We start from the raw sequence: 16,794 nt of genomic DNA on the forward strand, positions 1-16,794 counted from the left end.
TGTGCGACCGCGGCTGTCACACCCTCCAGGTCACACACACATTCCGGGCCCGGTTGGGGGGCGACTCCGCAGACGTGCGCGCTGCCCGGAGCGCTCCGGCGGCCTAGCGCGCTGTCAGGGCACCGCGGTCGGTGCTCGGGAGGGGGCCCGGGCGTAGCGCAGCCCCTCGGGAGCACGGGTTTGGGACGGGGGAGTGATTTCTGGAGCCACGGTCCTCCACAGACGCCGGGAGGCGCGCCGCCGAGTCCACGCGTGTGAACGCTTCGGCCCGACCCCGTCCGTAAACGGGAGGAGAGCAGCCGCGGTGGACCGCGAGAGCGGGGCTGCGGCAACCGTGGGGTGACTGCCAGGACTGCGCCAGCCGCATCACCGGCCTCTCCCCGGCGCCAAGGAAGCCTCTGGAAGCTCGGAGCTCCGTTTGCGCCGCGTCCCTGGGCCTGCGGAACTCGCGGCGGTGCGGCTTTGCTCGCTCGCTCCGCCCTCCCCCTCCGCGCGTGCGTGTGCGCCTGTGCGCGCGCTGAGACTCGTGGACGGGAAATGCCCGGCGCAGGTCTACGCGGACCCAGCCGCCCGTTCTGAGCAGGAGCTTTAATGCGCGCGCCACCAGCCCACCTGCGTCTACCGGCGTTCCCGGCCCCTGCTCAGTTGCGCCCCCGCCACCCGGTCTGGTCTCTCAGCCGCGCCTCGGCCGCTTGCGAGGTTGACAGGGTTCCCCGGGGCGGTCCCAAGCCGCGTCGCGGTAACGGCCAGCGCCACGGGAGCGCGGGCCGCGGAGCGCGCGGTTTTCCCAAATCCCTGGGCCCCCCGTCAGCCGGAACGTTCTGCGGCGGCAGGTAGCCCGGGGCCTGCAGGACGCCGGCCGGGCCGCGGGGCTCCCACCGCACCGACCCACAGCCCGCCCGGGGGCGCGGTCTCGCGCTCCAGAAAGTCCCGCGGCCGCAGCGGTCCTCCCGCGGGAAGCTTCCGGAAGGGGGCGGGGCCCGGCTTCCGGAGCTTTTCGGACGGGGGCGGAGCCTCCTGCCGAGGGCCGTTCGGGAGAAGGCGGGGCCTACCTCGCATCAGGACCAGTCTGGCTGCACCTGCATCCTTCGCTCAGAGCATCCCCGGAGCATCTGAGGAGGCGGCCGCAGCTGGCAACTGGGGGCCCGACCGTCGCAGGAGGCGTCCGCCAGACACCTTCCCCCTCCCCTGAGCTAGCGCTCTACAGCGGCGGCTTCGGTGCTGGCCGGGCGCCCCCAGACTTGCCCGACCCCTGAGAAAGCATTTGTAGCAAGAGCCTCTGGCTACGACATGGCTGAGATCACCAACATCCGACCGAGCTTCGGTGAGTAGAGTCGGAAAACTAAGCCCGGGTAGTGGGCACCGCCGCAACGCCAGAGGGGCCCAGTGCCGGGAGGGAGGGAGCGAAGCCCACGCCGGGGCCTTCCACGCCGGGCCCGCTAGGATGGGGCCTGCGGCGGCAGCGGGCCGCACCTGAACTTGAGCTGCGGGCTGCAGGGGCCGGCCAGGCCAGGGGCTCGCGGGGGGTCGCGAGTCGCGACGGACGCCCAAACGTGGGCCGCGGCGGCGTGCTGCGGGGTGAGGGTGGGGGACGGGGACAGGACGCGGACCCCTCCCCCTCGGGGCGCGCAGGGCGGTGCCCCCTGCTCCCCCTCCCACTCCTCGGGCTGCGGGGGAGGACGGCGGCGGGGGATGGGCGCCAAGATGGCAGCTTGGGGGGGTTGGGGGGCTCGGGGTCCCGGGGCTGGGGCACGGCCGCGGGGGAGCCGGGGCTGTGGGGACGCGGGCGCGGGGAGCCGCTGGCCGGCGGGGCGCGGGGCGCAGGCCCGGCGGCCGCCGAGGCCCCCAGGTGCGGTTCTGCACCGTAATGGTGGGTCTGTCCGATGCTACCAAATGGCGCTCGGCGCTGCGGAGCCGGGGATGACGTGATGTCTATTCTGGGCCTCCTGGCAGCGCCCAGGCCCCTCTTCTCGGGCCTTTGTTCCCTGTTTCCCTGGCTGGCCTTTCCGAAAGGGGGACTCACCGCGCTGGTGCTGGCGGGGGCGCGGGCCCGGCCCGGGGGGAGGGGCGGAGAGGCCGGGCCCGGGGGAGGCCGCTTTGTGTACCCGGCAAGGCATTACGTCATCGCGGAGCGGCTGGTCCCCGACCCGGGCCTCCGGGCTCCCAGCTCGGCTGCACTCCAGGGGCAGAGAGTGGAGGGGAAAATAGGGAGGAAGACGGGGAAGAAAAGCTGAATAAGCAAGTTCTCCCCTCTTTGGGGCTTCCTCCAAAATGTGCTAGGGTTGCAAACTTCCTGGACTACGCTTTTCTGCTTCCAAAATAAAGGAGTTGCCCTGCTTCTCCCTCACTCTACCCCAGCTTGGGTGGGAGTTGCTGTCAGCCAAGGGTTTCTTCATGTCTCCTAGGAGAGTCTATCCTTCAGACAACCCAGAAGGTTTGAGCATCCCGAGGACAATTTTTAGGGTGGGGCCACAGTCCAACGAGGAAATGGCTTTTCTCATTCCGCAGTTAGAGGTTCGTGGAAATGAGCTCTCTCACTTCAGTGTCAAGAAGACATCGTCACATTAGGGGAAGTATCCAGAGGGCAGATCACACCCATTAGCTACTGCTTCCCACTGATTCCCCAAGGCTAAATCTTAGCTGGCTTGCTTTCTTCCACTTCACCTTCGGCATCTCTGTCTTTGAGTCCTACATGTCCAAAACAGGTGTCCCTTTTGTGGTCACATGAGCACCCCATTATTTTCCTCCTGCTCTTTCCCTTTTGTCTTCTGACTTCTTTCCAACATATTCTTTTCTCTAATTGCAGTTCCAGATTTCCTTGGAAATTTAGAGGGTGCGGGGCATAATACAGTGGTTTCCTTTAGAAGGAATATTAGTGAAAAAGAGAAATTACTTCAGCTTTTTAACCTACTCCATTTTATTTAACCCTTACAACATTCTCTGGTCTAGGCATTATTATGTATATTTGCCGGATGAGGAAACTGCAGTTCAGTGACACAAAACAACTTGAAGTCAGACAGACAGTAAGGGTAGAGCTAGAACTTAAACCAAGGTCCAGGTGACGCCAAAGTCCATTGTCATTTCACTGTATTGCCCTGGCCCACTTGGTAGGGAAATGATATTTTAGTAAAGGGAGTGTCAAGTGCAGGTCTGGTCCAAGGCTGAAAGCGCAGGGCACAGCCCACGTACGTCTTACAGGTCTTCGGACGTACACAGGGGTCCTACATAGAGAGCTGCCACTTCTGACTTTCTCACATCTCATAGAGTGCTTCGTTTCAAATGCCTTAGCCCTTGGGAGGTACACCCAGCCAACACTCAATTATCCGTGACCTTGGAGGACAAAAGCAACAAGCAGCACAGTCCTGCCAAGTATGACTACTTTTAAAACTCTCACAGCAGCCCCTAGTTCCAACTTCCTTTTCCCACCAAGCTTTTGATGAAAGCAAGAGCAGGGGTTCCTAGTTTCAGCATCTCTGATTTTTCTAGTTCACTGCTGTGGGTTGGGGGAGAGAGGCTGGGGTTAACCATTACTAAAAGAAAGAAGGGGGCAGAAGTGGGAAACCAGGTGGAGGAGAGCGCCTGGGATAGGCTACAGATGGCTTCACAGGCTTCTCTTCTTTTCCTTCCCTGTCCTAAAACATGGGAATCCCACCTCTTCTCTCCCCGTCCCGCATCCATTTTCTAACAGCAGGTGTGGAGGCATGAATGGGCTCTCTCAAGACCACAGAGTAAGTCTCTGGTGGAGCCAAAAGCCTCACTCAGACGCCTCCCAGCCTGGGTCTCTACAGCTCTCTTTGAACCGTTCTCAGCAATGTACCGGTCTTGTTGGTTTCCCGCTTTCCTCCTCTCATGGAGCCAGTCTCTTCACTGTCATTAATCAGTAGCAAGCGGTTTTCAGGACAGTCCCTGACCGGTGAACCAAGAGCCAATTTTCAGATTGTGCCCATTTTCACTGACCATGGCATCCACTCAGCTGATCGCCTGTTTCCTGAGCTCCCTTCAGATGCAAAGGCTGGAGGACACCGACAGGATGCTACTTCCACCAGCTTCCAAGGAGCTTCATATCAAGGCTGCCGCCATTTGGTGAAGCCTGTCCCTAACGACCCTTACTCCACTTCATACCTGAGAGACAGTATTGTTATTTAGTATGGCCGTGGATGCGGTGGCCTTCATTTGTTAATGGTTTAGTCCTTCTCTGTACTGTATTAGTAAAGAATGTAACCCCTTCTTTTTTGCCTGACCCCAACTTTCATAGAATCATGGAATGTTGAAGAAAGAACTTCAGAGACATTTAGTCCAATCCCTAATGAAGAGATCTCTTTTTAGAATATGCCTGACCAAGGGCGATGCAACCTCTGAAAGTTTTCAGCTAGAGCGTCATTGCCTCATGAAGCAGTCTGAGCTGTTGTGAGGCACGTCTAATAATAATCTGACTCTTCTCACTGAATCAGAGTCTGTCCTCTTGTAGCCTCTATGCGCAGGTGCTAGGCCAGGCCTCTGACGTACAATCCAGCCACACTTTTTCCATCCAGATGCCTTCAATAACTGTAGAAAGTTAGAAAGTTTTCATTCCCAGACCCCTCAGCTCCCATTCCTTCAACTTTGCCTCATTTGATATGGTTTCCAGGCATTTTATGACCCTGATTATCCATCACGGAGAGACAGTCTGGTGTCAGGCCGACCAGAGTCTGGGTCCCATCACTGCCATTTGCTCGTACGTGGCCTTGGGCAAATCTGAGTCCCCAGGTTCCTCAGTTATAAAGTGGGGATATCAGTGGTACTAGTCAGTGAGTTCGTTGACTCAGAGAGAGTGCTGGTGCAATGCCTGGCAGGGACACAGCAAATGTACACAAGAAGAGAACAGTTTTTATTCTTGCCTGTGCTAGACAGAACAGTCCGTATATGTCATGACCAGCACAGATGAAATCCTCCTACCCCCCCCATTGTTGAGACATCGCACTCATACTATAGGTTAGAATCCAACTTGGGGTCACCTAAACAACTACTTTTTTGTTTGTTTTGTTTTGTTTTTTTGAGCGAGAGAGAGGAGGGAGAGGAGGGAGTGAGCACACGTGCACACACACGCACGTGGTGGGGAGGGGCAGAGGCAGAAGGAGATAGAATCTCAGGCAGGTTCCACGCCCAGCGCAGGGCCCAACGCAGGGCTCGATCTCACAACCCTGAGATCATGGCCTGCGCCAAAATAAAGAGTCGTGCGCTCGACCAACTGAGCCACCCAGGCGCCCACAACTGGACTTTCTGTGTAGGTTTGTCAAGTAAGGTCTCCCGTTGTGTATTGATAGGTTTTGAAGGCCAGTATAGAACTTTATCTTTGATGTATGCAATCATATCGACTCGTGCTCTTTTTCCAATGTGGGGAGGGTGTTTCGAACTCACAGATTCATTCGTTCCCTGAATGCTTACTGTGTGCCCCATGGTTCTAGGACGTGGGGATATAGCAGTGAACAAAACAGACAGTCCCTGTTCTTACTAATCTTCTCCAGTAAGGGAGGACAGACCAACACATGTCCGGAATAGGAAGTGCTATGAAGAAAATCCAAGCAGGGTGGGGGGGACGATATCTCACTGGGGGTGGCCAAAAGGCGCTTTTCCGATGAGGTAAGGTTGGAGCAGAGGCCAGCGGTGAGTGAGGCAGTGAGCCGGGCACACACCTGGTGGGAGGATGTTTCAAGAAGATTCTGGAATGTGTTGAAGTCTTGTCCATTTCCTTAGGTCTCCCTGCCCTACCCAAGTCTTCCCTCTTCCCCTAAAAAGTAATACAGAAAAAGAGACCTTTAAGGCCTAAACCCAGTTTGGGTTTGGTGGACTTACTGGGGAAAAGCAAAACAACCCCAAACTTGTTAAGGGGCGCAACTTGTGTGAGAAAGGACAAGAGTAAAGGAGGGGAAGGAAGCAATGTTTCTCTGCCTTCATTCATTCGTCGAGCAGATACGTACCAAGATCCAGCTCTGCATTTGTAGTGCTGGTGAGACAGAAATGAGCAAGAGAGAAAGAAACCCCAGTTCCCGTGAAACTTATTCTCTAGTGAAGTTACATCTCTTGTAGTAAAATTATATACGTGTGTGTGTCACTGCACATGAGAGAGAGAAGACGTGAGAAGAAAGTTAAGCAGGGCTAGGACTTGTGGGAAGAAGGTTGAACTTTTATGTAGGGCGGTCAGGGAAGGCCTTACTTGGAAGGTGACATTTGAGCAAAGAGCTGATGTTTTCCACAGTCCCTATTTCCTCCTCTTTAAAATACAAGTATTTTTTTTTTTAAATAAGTAAAATTAGAATAAAATACAAGTATTTGGAGCTGGGAGCTGAAATCTGGAACATAGTTTTAAAGTACTCAGATCCAGATTTCTTTTTACCGCCTCCCCCCCGTTTACCACCCTTGAACGCCATTCCGTGAGCACGAGCTCACCGCACACCCCGTACAGATGCCATGGAACGTTCTGAAACCAGACATGGCCCGTGCCCGTGTGTGTTGTGTAACGGTTGAGGTAAAAAGCTGACTTCATAACACAGGGCAGCTTTACATGAGACACAAATCAGTAAGAGGGAACCAAGTCCTGGAGTCGTGGGAGGAGGCGGAGAGAAGAGTGGGGACTTGGGTGGGGCACTTCAGGGAAGGCTTGCTGGAGAAGAGAAGGGTTTCATCCAGTTTGGTGGGAAGGAACAGCCCTGGACTGGCTGGAGAGGCTGGCTTGGGGCATCTCCTAGAGAGGGGATGTTCCTGAGCCTAGGCGAGCTCGTGATGATGCTGTACGGGCTCCGTCTCAGGTTACCTTGGCTCTGCAGAGGGCTTGGTCTGGACGAGGGGTTAAGGTCCTCCTGGCTTGACTCATCTCTCGTCTCCACCTTCAGATGTGTCCCCAGTGGTGGCTGGCCTCGTCGGGGCGTCAGTGCTGGTGGTGTGCGTCTCGGTGACCGTCTTTGTGTGGACATGCTGCCACCAGCGGGCAGAGAAGAAGCACAAGACCCCCCCGTATAAGTTCATCCACATGCTCAAAGGCATCAGCATCTACCCAGAGACGCTCAGCAACAAGAAGAAAATCATCAAAGTGCGGAGAGATGAAGACGGCCCTGGGAGGGGAGGCGGGCGCGGGAGTGTGCTGGTGGATGCCGCCGAGGCCGGCCTGCTGGGCCCCGACCAGGGTCCCAAGGGCCCGGGCTCCGGTTCTTGTATGGACCAGTTACCCATCAAGGTGGACTATGGGGAAGAACTAAGGAGCCCCATTGTGAGCCTGACCCCCGGGGAGAGCAAAACCACGTCTCCGTCATCTCCAGAGGAGGACGTCATGCTGGGAACCCTCACCTTCTCCGTGGACTATAACTTCCCGAAAAAAGCCCTGGTGGTGACGATCCAGGAGGCCCATGGGCTGCCAGTGATGGACGAGCAGACCCAGGGCTCTGACCCTTACATCAAAATGACCATCCTCCCTGACAAGCGGCATCGGGTGAAGACCAGAGTGCTGCGGAAGACGCTGGACCCCGTGTTCGACGAGACCTTCACCTTCTACGGTATCCCGTACAGCCAGCTGCAGGACCTGGTGCTACACTTCCTCGTGCTCAGCTTCGACCGCTTCTCCCGGGACGACGTCATCGGGGAAGTCATGGTGCCACTGGCTGGTGTGGACCCCAGCACGGGCAAGGCACAGCTGACCAGGGACATCACCAAAAGGAACATCCAGGTGAGGCGGAAGAGTGCGTCGGGGAGGGCTGGTAGGTTGGTGGAGGTGAGATCTCGAGGAGCAGATGGAAGGGCGGGGGACGTGTGGATGGCAGAGAGGGGCTGTAGGTAGGAAGCTCATGGCTGTCAGGGATCAGCGGGGGCCAGAAGGAGACAGAGGGCCTCCTCGAAAAGGAACTTCACAGGGAAAGAGGGACAGGTGGGCAGCTTCTGAAATTTCTCTTCGTGGTGGGCGTCCTGACGCTAAGCCCAGGTTTCCTGGGGCAGACTCGCCCCCACCAGTCCTAGACTGGGACATGGGGGCCAGTTTCTTCTCCCAAGTCGTGTCTGATCCAGGGAACCATGATGGGGCTTCAGTAATTCTGCCCCCCGCGTCCCTGTCCGGCCCCAGCCGAGTCACGTGGGGGGTCTTCCCATAGCCTTTCCTCCATATTCAGAGGGGAATGAGAGCCCACCTCCCTGCCTTCTCCCCACTTGGCCAGCTCAGGCTCCTGAGTTGTAATTTTGGGGGTGCCAGAAACATGCCCCACCCCTGCGAGTTCTTGCATTTCTTATACAGCTGGGGTGGGGAGCAGTGTGGTTGTCAGCTGAGCACACTGGCCACACGCCCCAGCTCACCACTTCCCAGCCAGGAGGCACAGGGAGGTACAGAGCCCTCCTGGGCTTCTGGGTCGCCATCCGGGAAATGGAGCTGAAAACACCGTCCTCCTCAGACCGGCTTGAGGGCTAGAGGAGACGACGTGTTTGGCACCTTGTTGCCCTTAAGGACCTTGACTCCCCTGGGGGAGAGACCATCTGAGCAGCCGCCACACAGAGAGTAGGGGCCGCAAAAGACGTTGCTGGCTTTTCAAATTCAGACTTTCAATTCTGTTTCAAGGTACAACCTAAGTAGCTAATAACAGGGGCTTTGAAGTCAAAGCCAAGTTTGAGTCCAAATCTCGCCCGCTCCCTGAGCTCCGCTTAGCAACTCTGATGTCAGGTTCCCACAGGAACGAAGCAAGAGGATACGTTTGCACGGCCCCTCGCGCGCAGCGACCCTCCGGGAAACCTGTCCCACTGCTGGTGGTGCTGCTGCTGTTTCTGCTGTCGGGGAGGCTTGGTCCTTGGGAGATGTATGTGGTTTGCGGATGTTTATGTTGTGTTTGCAAAGTAAAGGAAGGCAGGGGAGACTGAGTCACTGGAGAAGGAGGGGGAGGTTCAGAAAGGACATCAGAGCCACTGAAAACTACCACCCAGAAAGATCTGTGGCCTGGAGGCTTCTCTCCCGGTGCCCACCTGCCAGCCCACACTGGACTCGCTGGCAAGGCAGGGCGCGCGGGACCAGACGAGACTGCGGCTGCGGCTGCGTGTGCAGTGAGCTCCAGGCACAAGCTGTGCCCTCGACCAGGGGGCTCTGCCCCTCATAGTGTGTCACAGGCCCTGTCCCCCTGCCCGGTGAACCACAGCTGTCGTGGGGCACACCCAGCGGTGCCTCACAGCGGCCCAGAAGCCCAGGCGGTTTCAGAGTATTAGAGGGGTTTGGTCAGGGCATAAGCACGGGTCCAAGGCCAGGACACAAGAAGCTGTCCTAGAGTCCAACACAGCAAGGGCTCTTGTATCCTCTGGGGTTGGGGTCAGAAGCCCCAGTAGACACCGTGGCAGTGACCTGTTTTCATCCCACTCAGTCCCCTGCCCCTTGCCCGCCTTCTCTTTCCTTGGGGTTCCACCAAGCCCTCCTGGCTCCCTGACCCCCCTTTCCAGCAGCTCCACACTCCCCCACCTGCCTTCCTCCCACGGCCTGAGCCGTCCTTCCCCAGAGCCCCAGCCTTGCTGGAGCCCCCAACTGGCCGGACAACCCCAGATGGCTCATGCTCTCATAGCCAAGGCCGAAAGCAGGCAATGGCTCTGTGCCAAGCTGCAGCTGGGAAGAGACCGGCCAGGAAAGGGACTGATTTGGGCTGGGAACAAAACAGCCTCGAATCCAGGACACTGGCCAGGGAGCGCAGACAATGGCATTTGCTGAACTGCCAGGGGCTTTTGGCAAGAGCCAAGTTTCTTTCCACTGAATTAACTCCCTTCAGGAGGGACAAGCCAGGACGAGGATCCTGGGCCCCCGGGAAGAGGCCCAGACAGGACATACCAAGGCTGTGCGGCCCTGCACCAGAGCCTTCCAGCCTCCTGGACGTCCTAAGCGTTTCCCGAGCTGGCGCCTATGGGCAGGGCCTTGGCTGTCACCGCACTGGTCTGGCCGCTGGTCCCCAAGCCTCCCTGCAGTGCAGCCTCTGCCCATCTCCCCTGGTCCTCTCTGCCGAGGCCAAGAGTCTGCCCTGTCCAGATCTCCCCTGGGCTCACCAGTTACAGCTGCTACGAACCACTCCACACTCTGTAGAGAGCCGGCTGGTCTGTGGGAGGCATCCCCTTCTGATGCGGGGCCACAGTAGCCTCTCCCTCCCAGAGGCCCGGATGGGGACTGCTGGGAGTTACACTTCTCTCCATAACATCCCCCTGAACTGCATTTCCCCTCCTTAGCAGAAAAACTGCCTCGTGTCCTTTCCATTACCCACTGCAGAGAAGCCAGGGGCAGGCCATCCTCCCTGACCCTTCCATCTCACTCCTTACCCGGGGCCAGTGATCGCGGTCTCTCTGGGTCTCCTCTGGGCTGGACCGTGAAGGCTGGCGGGATCACTGAGAGCAGTCTCAGCGCTTATGAACATACAAGACGTAAGAAACATTAGAAATTGACCCTTAATCATGAAGGAAAGATCCCAGTATACATTTTATAATGCCCCAAATTTCTGATCTCTCTTGAGATCTCTGATCTCCAAAACTCGCTTTTTTTTTTTTTTTTTTTTGAGTAGCAGCTTTTTTTCTAATATTTTATTCGGATAGACCTCTTTTTTAAGGAGGCTCTACACCGAACATGGAGCTTGAACTCACAATCCTGAGATCAAGATATCCCCCTCTTCTGGTTGAGGGGGCCAGCGGGCCCCTTGGATAAAAATGAACCTGAATTTACGTTCCCGTGATAAATGCCGCGTGGGAGAAGGGGGGCTGTCCAGAGAGGGCTAGGGGATCGCACACCATCCTTAGAGTCCCCCAAGTTTCTTGAGGTCCTTGTTTTCCAGATCACTTCCTATCCTTGCTGGGCCGGATCTGGTGTTGATGGCCTGTGACGATGGTCATGGGAATGACCAGGATTCTTAAAATCTCAGATTTGTGAGGAACCTGAGAGGTTCCGCAGCAGAGCCAAAAGGGGCTGAAAAGAAGCCAGGAAGAGGAACTGTGCTAGCGCGCTGGGGAGAAGGTGCGGGCGTGTGGGAACAGGGCGGGTTTTGTGTCTCTTGTTTTCCCATGACTGGGATCCGTGGGGAGGTGGTCCTCGGACTTCTGGCCCTAGTGAAGGTGCGTTGAGGGTGTGCGGGTCCGCCTCGTGCAAAGGCCATGGGGCTGGACTGTCGCTCAGGAAGGGGCTCTGCTGCTCACAGGGAACAGCCTCGCCCGGGCCCGTCTGAGCCCCCCACTCTCGCGCGCCCCCCACCCCCACACGTCCTTCCCGGCCCCGCGCACCTGCTCCTCCTCGGTGGGGGAGCCCGCGGGCAGAGAGCGAAGCCTCCCAGGTCTTTCAGGCGTGGATAAGACCCTTTCTCCTCCTGTGCTTCTGCCTGCCTCCTGAGGCGGGGTGGGGGGAGTGGGGGGTTCGGGGGGCGGTGCTGGGAAACCGAGCCCCCAGCCCCGGACAAAGAGCCCTTGAGAGAGACCCACTGATGATGCTACTGCGGTGGGAAGTGGGCGGAAAGAGAAGTGGGGAGGGGATGCGAATCTGGCCTTCCGTGCAGAGGAGCCGCATTCGGGAGGTGGTACCGGCCCTGTGAGATGGCCAGAGGTGAAGGGGGGTCCGATGGACAGCAACTGCCGAGGGGCGATTTTAGGGGAGAAAATCACTAGAAGGGCGACCAACAGTTGTCCACTTCCCCAAAGCAAGGGAAGGGGTGGGGGATTTGGATGGCACAGACTGTGCTATCTTCCCAGTGGGTGAGTTTCAAAACACCGTTTTAACCAAATAACTAGGAAATCCAAGCTATAATTTTATAGTTCGTGCTTTTTTTTTTTTTTAACAAATAAAACTTTTGGGGTTTTTTTTTTTTTTTTTTTTTATATTTTTTTTTTTGGTTTTTTTTTTTTGGTTTTTTTTTTTTTTTTTTTTTTGGTTTTGGGGTTTTGGTTTTTAATTTTATTTTATTTATTTGATAAAGAAATCACAAGTAGGTAGAGAGGCAGGCGGGCGGTGGGTGGGGGAAGCAGGCTCCCGATTCGGGGCTCGATCCCAGGACCCTGAGATCATGACCTGAGCCGAAGTCAGAGGATTAACCCACCGAGCCCCCCAGGCACCCCAAAAACTGTTTTTCAAATCAAGCTTCCCCTTTACCCTTCTGCATCTAGAGTCCAAATCGTGTTTAAAGACTGTGCATCCATGTAACCAGCAGCGGACAGCCTGTAGGTAAGGAGGAAATGGGGTCTCCAATCTAGCAGAGAAAAACCACGAAAATCTTTTTTCAGGTCTGTTCTGTCTGGGATTTCAATTTCAAGAGCTAAAGGCTAAGTTCACGTTGTAGTCATTTCATGCCCTATGAGAGATTTTCCGTACGTTCCTGGGATGGAACAGCCTCAGGAAAGTCTCTGAACCATGTGATACGTTAGTACAGTTTCATCCCTTGAGATGCGCTGGGCCTCGAGTCAGAGCGCAGACCCTGGGGTTTCTCTCCTTGCTTCTCTCAGACGAGCTGACTCAGTGACTTCCTGTCCTTGTCCACGGGTGCCCCCCACCCCCCGGTGCTGCTCATTGACAGCGGGCTCCCCCCCTTTCCATCCAACACCGAGTAGACTCACCAGAAGTGATCTCGCGGGTGTGCGGCACACGGAAGGCTGGTGGCGGGCACAGTCTGCTCGTGTTCAGTCCGAGGACATTTCCTTGGGGCTTTGAAGCCTGCAAGAAGTAAGAGTTGGTAGTGGGGGCATTTTTGTCCCAAATTTCCTTATTTTGTCCAATATTCCCGGACCCCACCCCTTTCTGTTTTCCTTCTCCCAGCCTCATCCCTACTCTATAAACCAGAAACACAAAATGTTTAAAAATTATTTATTTTAAAAAGCTTTTATTTATTTGAAGGAGAGTGAGCACAAGTGGGGGAGTGGCCTGCAGAGAGGCAGCCTCCCCGCTGAGCACGGATCCTTGGACCTGGGATGGTGACCTGAGCTGAGGGCAGGCGCTTCACTACTGAGCCACCCAGGTGTCCCAAATGTTTTTAAAAGTTAAAAATAAGTGGGGGGGGGGCAAAAGAAGCATAGATAAATAAAACCAAAAAATAAGCTAGAAACACAAGAAATTGCCTCCATTTCAGCGAGCTCTTCTAGAGACGTGTCCTGCCCCATGCTCACTCTGCTGCGGGTGCCCCAGGTCCCGTCCACAGCCTGAGACCGCAGCCTCTGGGCCCATCTCCCCTCCAGTTCATTCTCCAGCTCTCACTAGAACAATGCTAGTCCCTGTAAAACAGTAACAACTGTGTCCCTCCTGTTCTGGCAGCCGTCACCCCTGGCCTGTGCCCTCTGCCGTTTGGTTAGAAGCCCTACACTCAGCCCTGAGGTCAGCCGGCAAGCCCTGCCCGGGGTCCCCCAGCAGCTCTCAGCCAGGCTCCTTACTGCTCTGATGAGGGCAGGTGTGTTTCTCTCGGTCTCTTCTGGGCCTGGTAAGCTCCTTGGGGGCAGGAACCGGATCCTGGGCCCCTGGCTGGCTCAGTCACTGGAACCTGCAACTCTCAGTCTCAGGGTTGTGAGTTAGAGATCTGCGCTGGCGTAGAGACTACTTAAAATTTTTAAAAAGAGAAAAAAACGAAAAAGAAAAACAAAAAGGAGCCAGGTCCCATCAGCTCCAGACCCCCAGCACCCAGCACGTATCCAAGTATTGTTTAAAATGCCCTTGCAGAGGCGCCTGGGGGGCTCAGTGTGTTAAAGCCTCTGCCTTCTGCTCAGGTCATGATCTCAGGGTCCTGGGATCGAGCCCCACATCGGGCTCTCTGCTCAGCGGGAAGCCTGCTTCCCCCCCCCACTGCCTGCCTCTCTGCCTGCTTGTGATCTCTCTCTCTCTCTGTCAAATAAATAAAATCTTTTAAAAAAATAAAAAATAAAATGCCCTTGCAGGCTGGACGGTGTTTTCCTTTCCCAAGCAGAGCGTAGAGTAAGATTCAAAGAGGGGAGCCCCAGCCTGTGAGCACCTGGGAGGAAGCCAGCTGGGCTGGACAAGACACGGGCAGGCAGACAGGATGGTGCACACTCCCTGTGTGGAACGGAGGGACGGTCCCCAGGAAGTTTAGGAACCTGCCCAAGCCAGGGGCTGGGCAACCAGCATGGTGAAGGCTCAACTCCGAGCCCCTTGCCATCCACCGTCCAGGCTCTGTTCCCCCAAGAACCAAATGAGGCTCTGGGAGAGAACACGCTTCTCTAGGCGCTGGTGCAGGTAAAATTTTACCCGTTTCAATTTCTTTAGTTGTCTCGATGCTCTGAGGTCGGTACTGGTTTTATCTGCACCCTTCAGGCAAGGAAACGGGGGCACAGAGCCGTCAAGTTCTTGTCCAGGTCGCACAGGTGGGGAGTAGCAGCCGGACTGGGATCCGGACCTGCACGGCCTCAGAGTCACGCTCGGGAACACGACGCGAGCAGACGGTTGCATTTAGTGTCGGGCTGTAATGAGGATGTGTCCGTTTCCCCTGCCCGTTGAATGTGACCGTAACGCGCCGGCGGGAGGCACGCCTTCCATGGCCCTGCGCAGCCCCTCCGGCCTGGGCTCCGCACCCCCGCTGCCCCCACCCCCTTGCCAGGACGCTCACCTGCTGTTTCCTCTTCACAGAAGTGCATTAGCAGAGGGGAGCTCCAGGTGTCTCTGTCCTACCAGCCCGTGGCACAGAGACTGACCGTGGTGGTCCTCAAAGCCCGGCACCTGCCGAGAATGGACATCACCGGCCTCTCAGGTAGCAGCTATTCACCTCGACCTGCCTCGGGCCCCCTGGACCCACACTGTCCCACCTACACCCCCCACGCCCTCTGGTCCCCTCCCCGGTCACGGGTTCTAGCTGTCCCCAGCGCGGGAGGTGCCGTGGGCGGGCGGAGAGGGCTGGACATTCGGTGAGGTGCACCCTGCGGGGTGCATGCCAGCCACTGAGCCCCTGCTGCAGGGGACACAGACCTCCCCACAAGCCCGCAGGCCTCCGGGAGTCCCTGCGCCCTGGAAAACGGTGCCCAGTGTCACAGGCTTTCCTCAGTCCTGACTTGGGCAAGTTGTTCTGCTGTGTTGCGGGGTGCCCCAGGCCCCGCGCCCACCCGAGGTCAGGAGTGTGTTTGGTGCGCAGTCCCCGGAAACCACGTGTGAGTGGTCACCATGGACAGAAGCGCACCCCCTCCCCATGAAGCTGCCATCCGAGGGGAGGACCGTGTCATGGGCCTGTCTCCCTTTTCTCTCTGGTGGCCCCAGATCCTTATGTCAAGGTGAACGTCTACTACGGCAGAAAGCGCATCGCCAAGAAGAAAACCCACGTGAAGAAGTGCACTTTGAACCCTGTCTTCAACGAGTCCTTCGTCTACGACATCCCCCCCGACCTCCTGCCTGACGTCAGCATCGAGTTCCTGGTCATCGACTTCGACCGCACCACCAAGAACGAGGCGGTGGGAAGGCTGATCCTGGGGGCACACAGCGTCACCAGCAGCGGCGCCGAGCACTGGAGGGAGGTGTGCGAGAAACCCCGCAAGCCGGTGGCCAAGTGGCACAGTCTGAGCGAGTACTAGTCGTGTCGTCCTCGCCTGGGCCCGGGCCAGGCAGGCCGACGGGGACGGAGATGCCACACAGGAGCGGACTCAGAACCTCATTTTAGTTGTAGAAGATTTCTTACAAAACACACCCCACAAAGAACACCCCACATGACCACAGCTGCAGATCAGTTCTTAGCGATGACGATTTTTCTCCTTTGCAAGGCACTAGAAATCCTTTTTTTTTTTTTAATGGGGAGAAAGAGAGGGAAAGGCCTCACAAGTCTATATATAACCATGTAACCTTATACTTGCATGTCTAATACAAACTGAAGAAATTAGCCTAACTGCCAATATCAAGTTACAGATTTTGATCCATGAAAATTGTGTTTTGTGCCGAATTGTATTTGCTGATTCCCTAAAATTGGCCTCTTTTTTATTGGGCTTCCCTGGAGAGTGACTCCCGCCCCCCAGCTCTGCAGAAGGATGTTGTTTTGCTCATGTAAAACCTTGTAGCGTCGCCATCCCCGTCGGATGCCCCCCTCCCCAGCTCTGCTCTTTGAGCTCAGGGTCCAGAGGTCTGTCGTGAGCCAGGAAACGGAGGTGGGCCGAAGGAGGCCGGGTGTGCAGGGGGAGATCTGGGGCGCGGGCTTCTCGCTGCCCCGCTCCTGCTGGAGGGCTCAGGGGCAGCCCAGGGTTAACTGGCGCTGGAGCCCGTGTGCATGGCAGGCTTGGAGGTAGAGCCCGGATCTCCGAAACAGGACGTTTGTCTGGAGAGCGCTTCAGAGCCTTCCAGTCGGACTAGGGTGGCTCCGGGGGCCGGGGGTGGCCGAGCCCAGGTGTTGTGTGTGGGTGCGGGCAGGACGGCGTGTCCGCCCCCACCTGACAGCAACATGGCCAAGTGACTGCCTTTTGCTGGCGTGAAGGGTGAACTGGCCGTTATTGCTCCAGAAGTGCTGATCCAGGAGACGCTTTAGAGTTTGTCAGGGAGCGGAGATGAGATCGGTTCTGCTTCCTTAGGAAAGGGCTTCAGAAACTACCGTTTATCCTGGAAGTTTTCACCTGTGGCTCTTCAGCCTAGAGAAGGGAGTAAATCGAGCACAGGCGTGGTCAAGGTGACCCGGCTTCGTCTCATGTCCTGTCCCTCAGCAGGGTGCTTAACGGAGCCCTGGGTCCTACTCAGCGTCGAGACCAGGGAAGGGCTGGGGAAAGCACGCGGATCTATCCCCTCCTGCCGGTGGCAAGGGCACCGGGGTCTCCGCACCCCTGGTCGGCCCTCGCTCTCCCGCCAAGACCCATCGGAGGGCAGAGCCCAGGGGCGGAGGGACA

The 16,794-nt window shown here is 56.8% G+C and overlaps 1 protein-coding gene across 2 annotated transcripts; it reads left to right on the forward strand.

Moving 5' to 3' along the window:
• Nucleotides 1–971: 971 nt before the first annotated feature.
• On the forward strand, nt 972–15,849 carry SYT11 (synaptotagmin 11). Of its 2 annotated transcripts, none has more exons than XM_032845151.1 (4): nt 972–1,324; nt 6,870–7,696; nt 14,573–14,693; nt 15,194–15,849. In XM_032845151.1, exons 1-4 carry the CDS (start codon nt 1,291–1,293, stop codon nt 15,502–15,504), a joined length of 1,293 nt encoding a protein of 430 aa, XP_032701042.1. In that variant the 5' UTR covers nt 972–1,290; the 3' UTR covers nt 15,505–15,849. The 2 variants fall into 2 exon arrangements, with proteins under 2 accessions (XP_032701042.1, XP_032701041.1); XM_032845150.1 differs by having other exon boundaries at nt 974–1,324; nt 14,573–14,696.
• The last annotated feature ends 945 nt before the right edge of the window (nt 15,850–16,794 follow it).

This window comes from Lontra canadensis, unplaced genomic scaffold, assembly GCF_010015895.1.
Source record: "Lontra canadensis isolate GAN:19392208 unplaced genomic scaffold, GSC_riverotter_1.0 scaffold160, whole genome shotgun sequence".
Taxonomy (NCBI): domain Eukaryota; kingdom Metazoa; phylum Chordata; class Mammalia; order Carnivora; family Mustelidae; genus Lontra; species Lontra canadensis.

Excerpts from the sequence above, each read along its gene's own strand:
- SYT11 (XM_032845150.1), top strand. The coding sequence starts at position 1,291 with ATGGCTGAGATCACCAACATCCGACCGAGCTTCG. Across the intron at positions 7,697-14,572 it reads TCACCAAAAGGAACATCCAG|AAGTGCATTAGCAGAGGGGA; the intron begins GTGAGGCGGAAG and ends TCCTCTTCACAG. Across the intron at positions 14,697-15,193 it reads CATCACCGGCCTCTCAGGTA|ATCCTTATGTCAAGGTGAAC; the intron begins GCAGCTATTCAC and ends TGGTGGCCCCAG.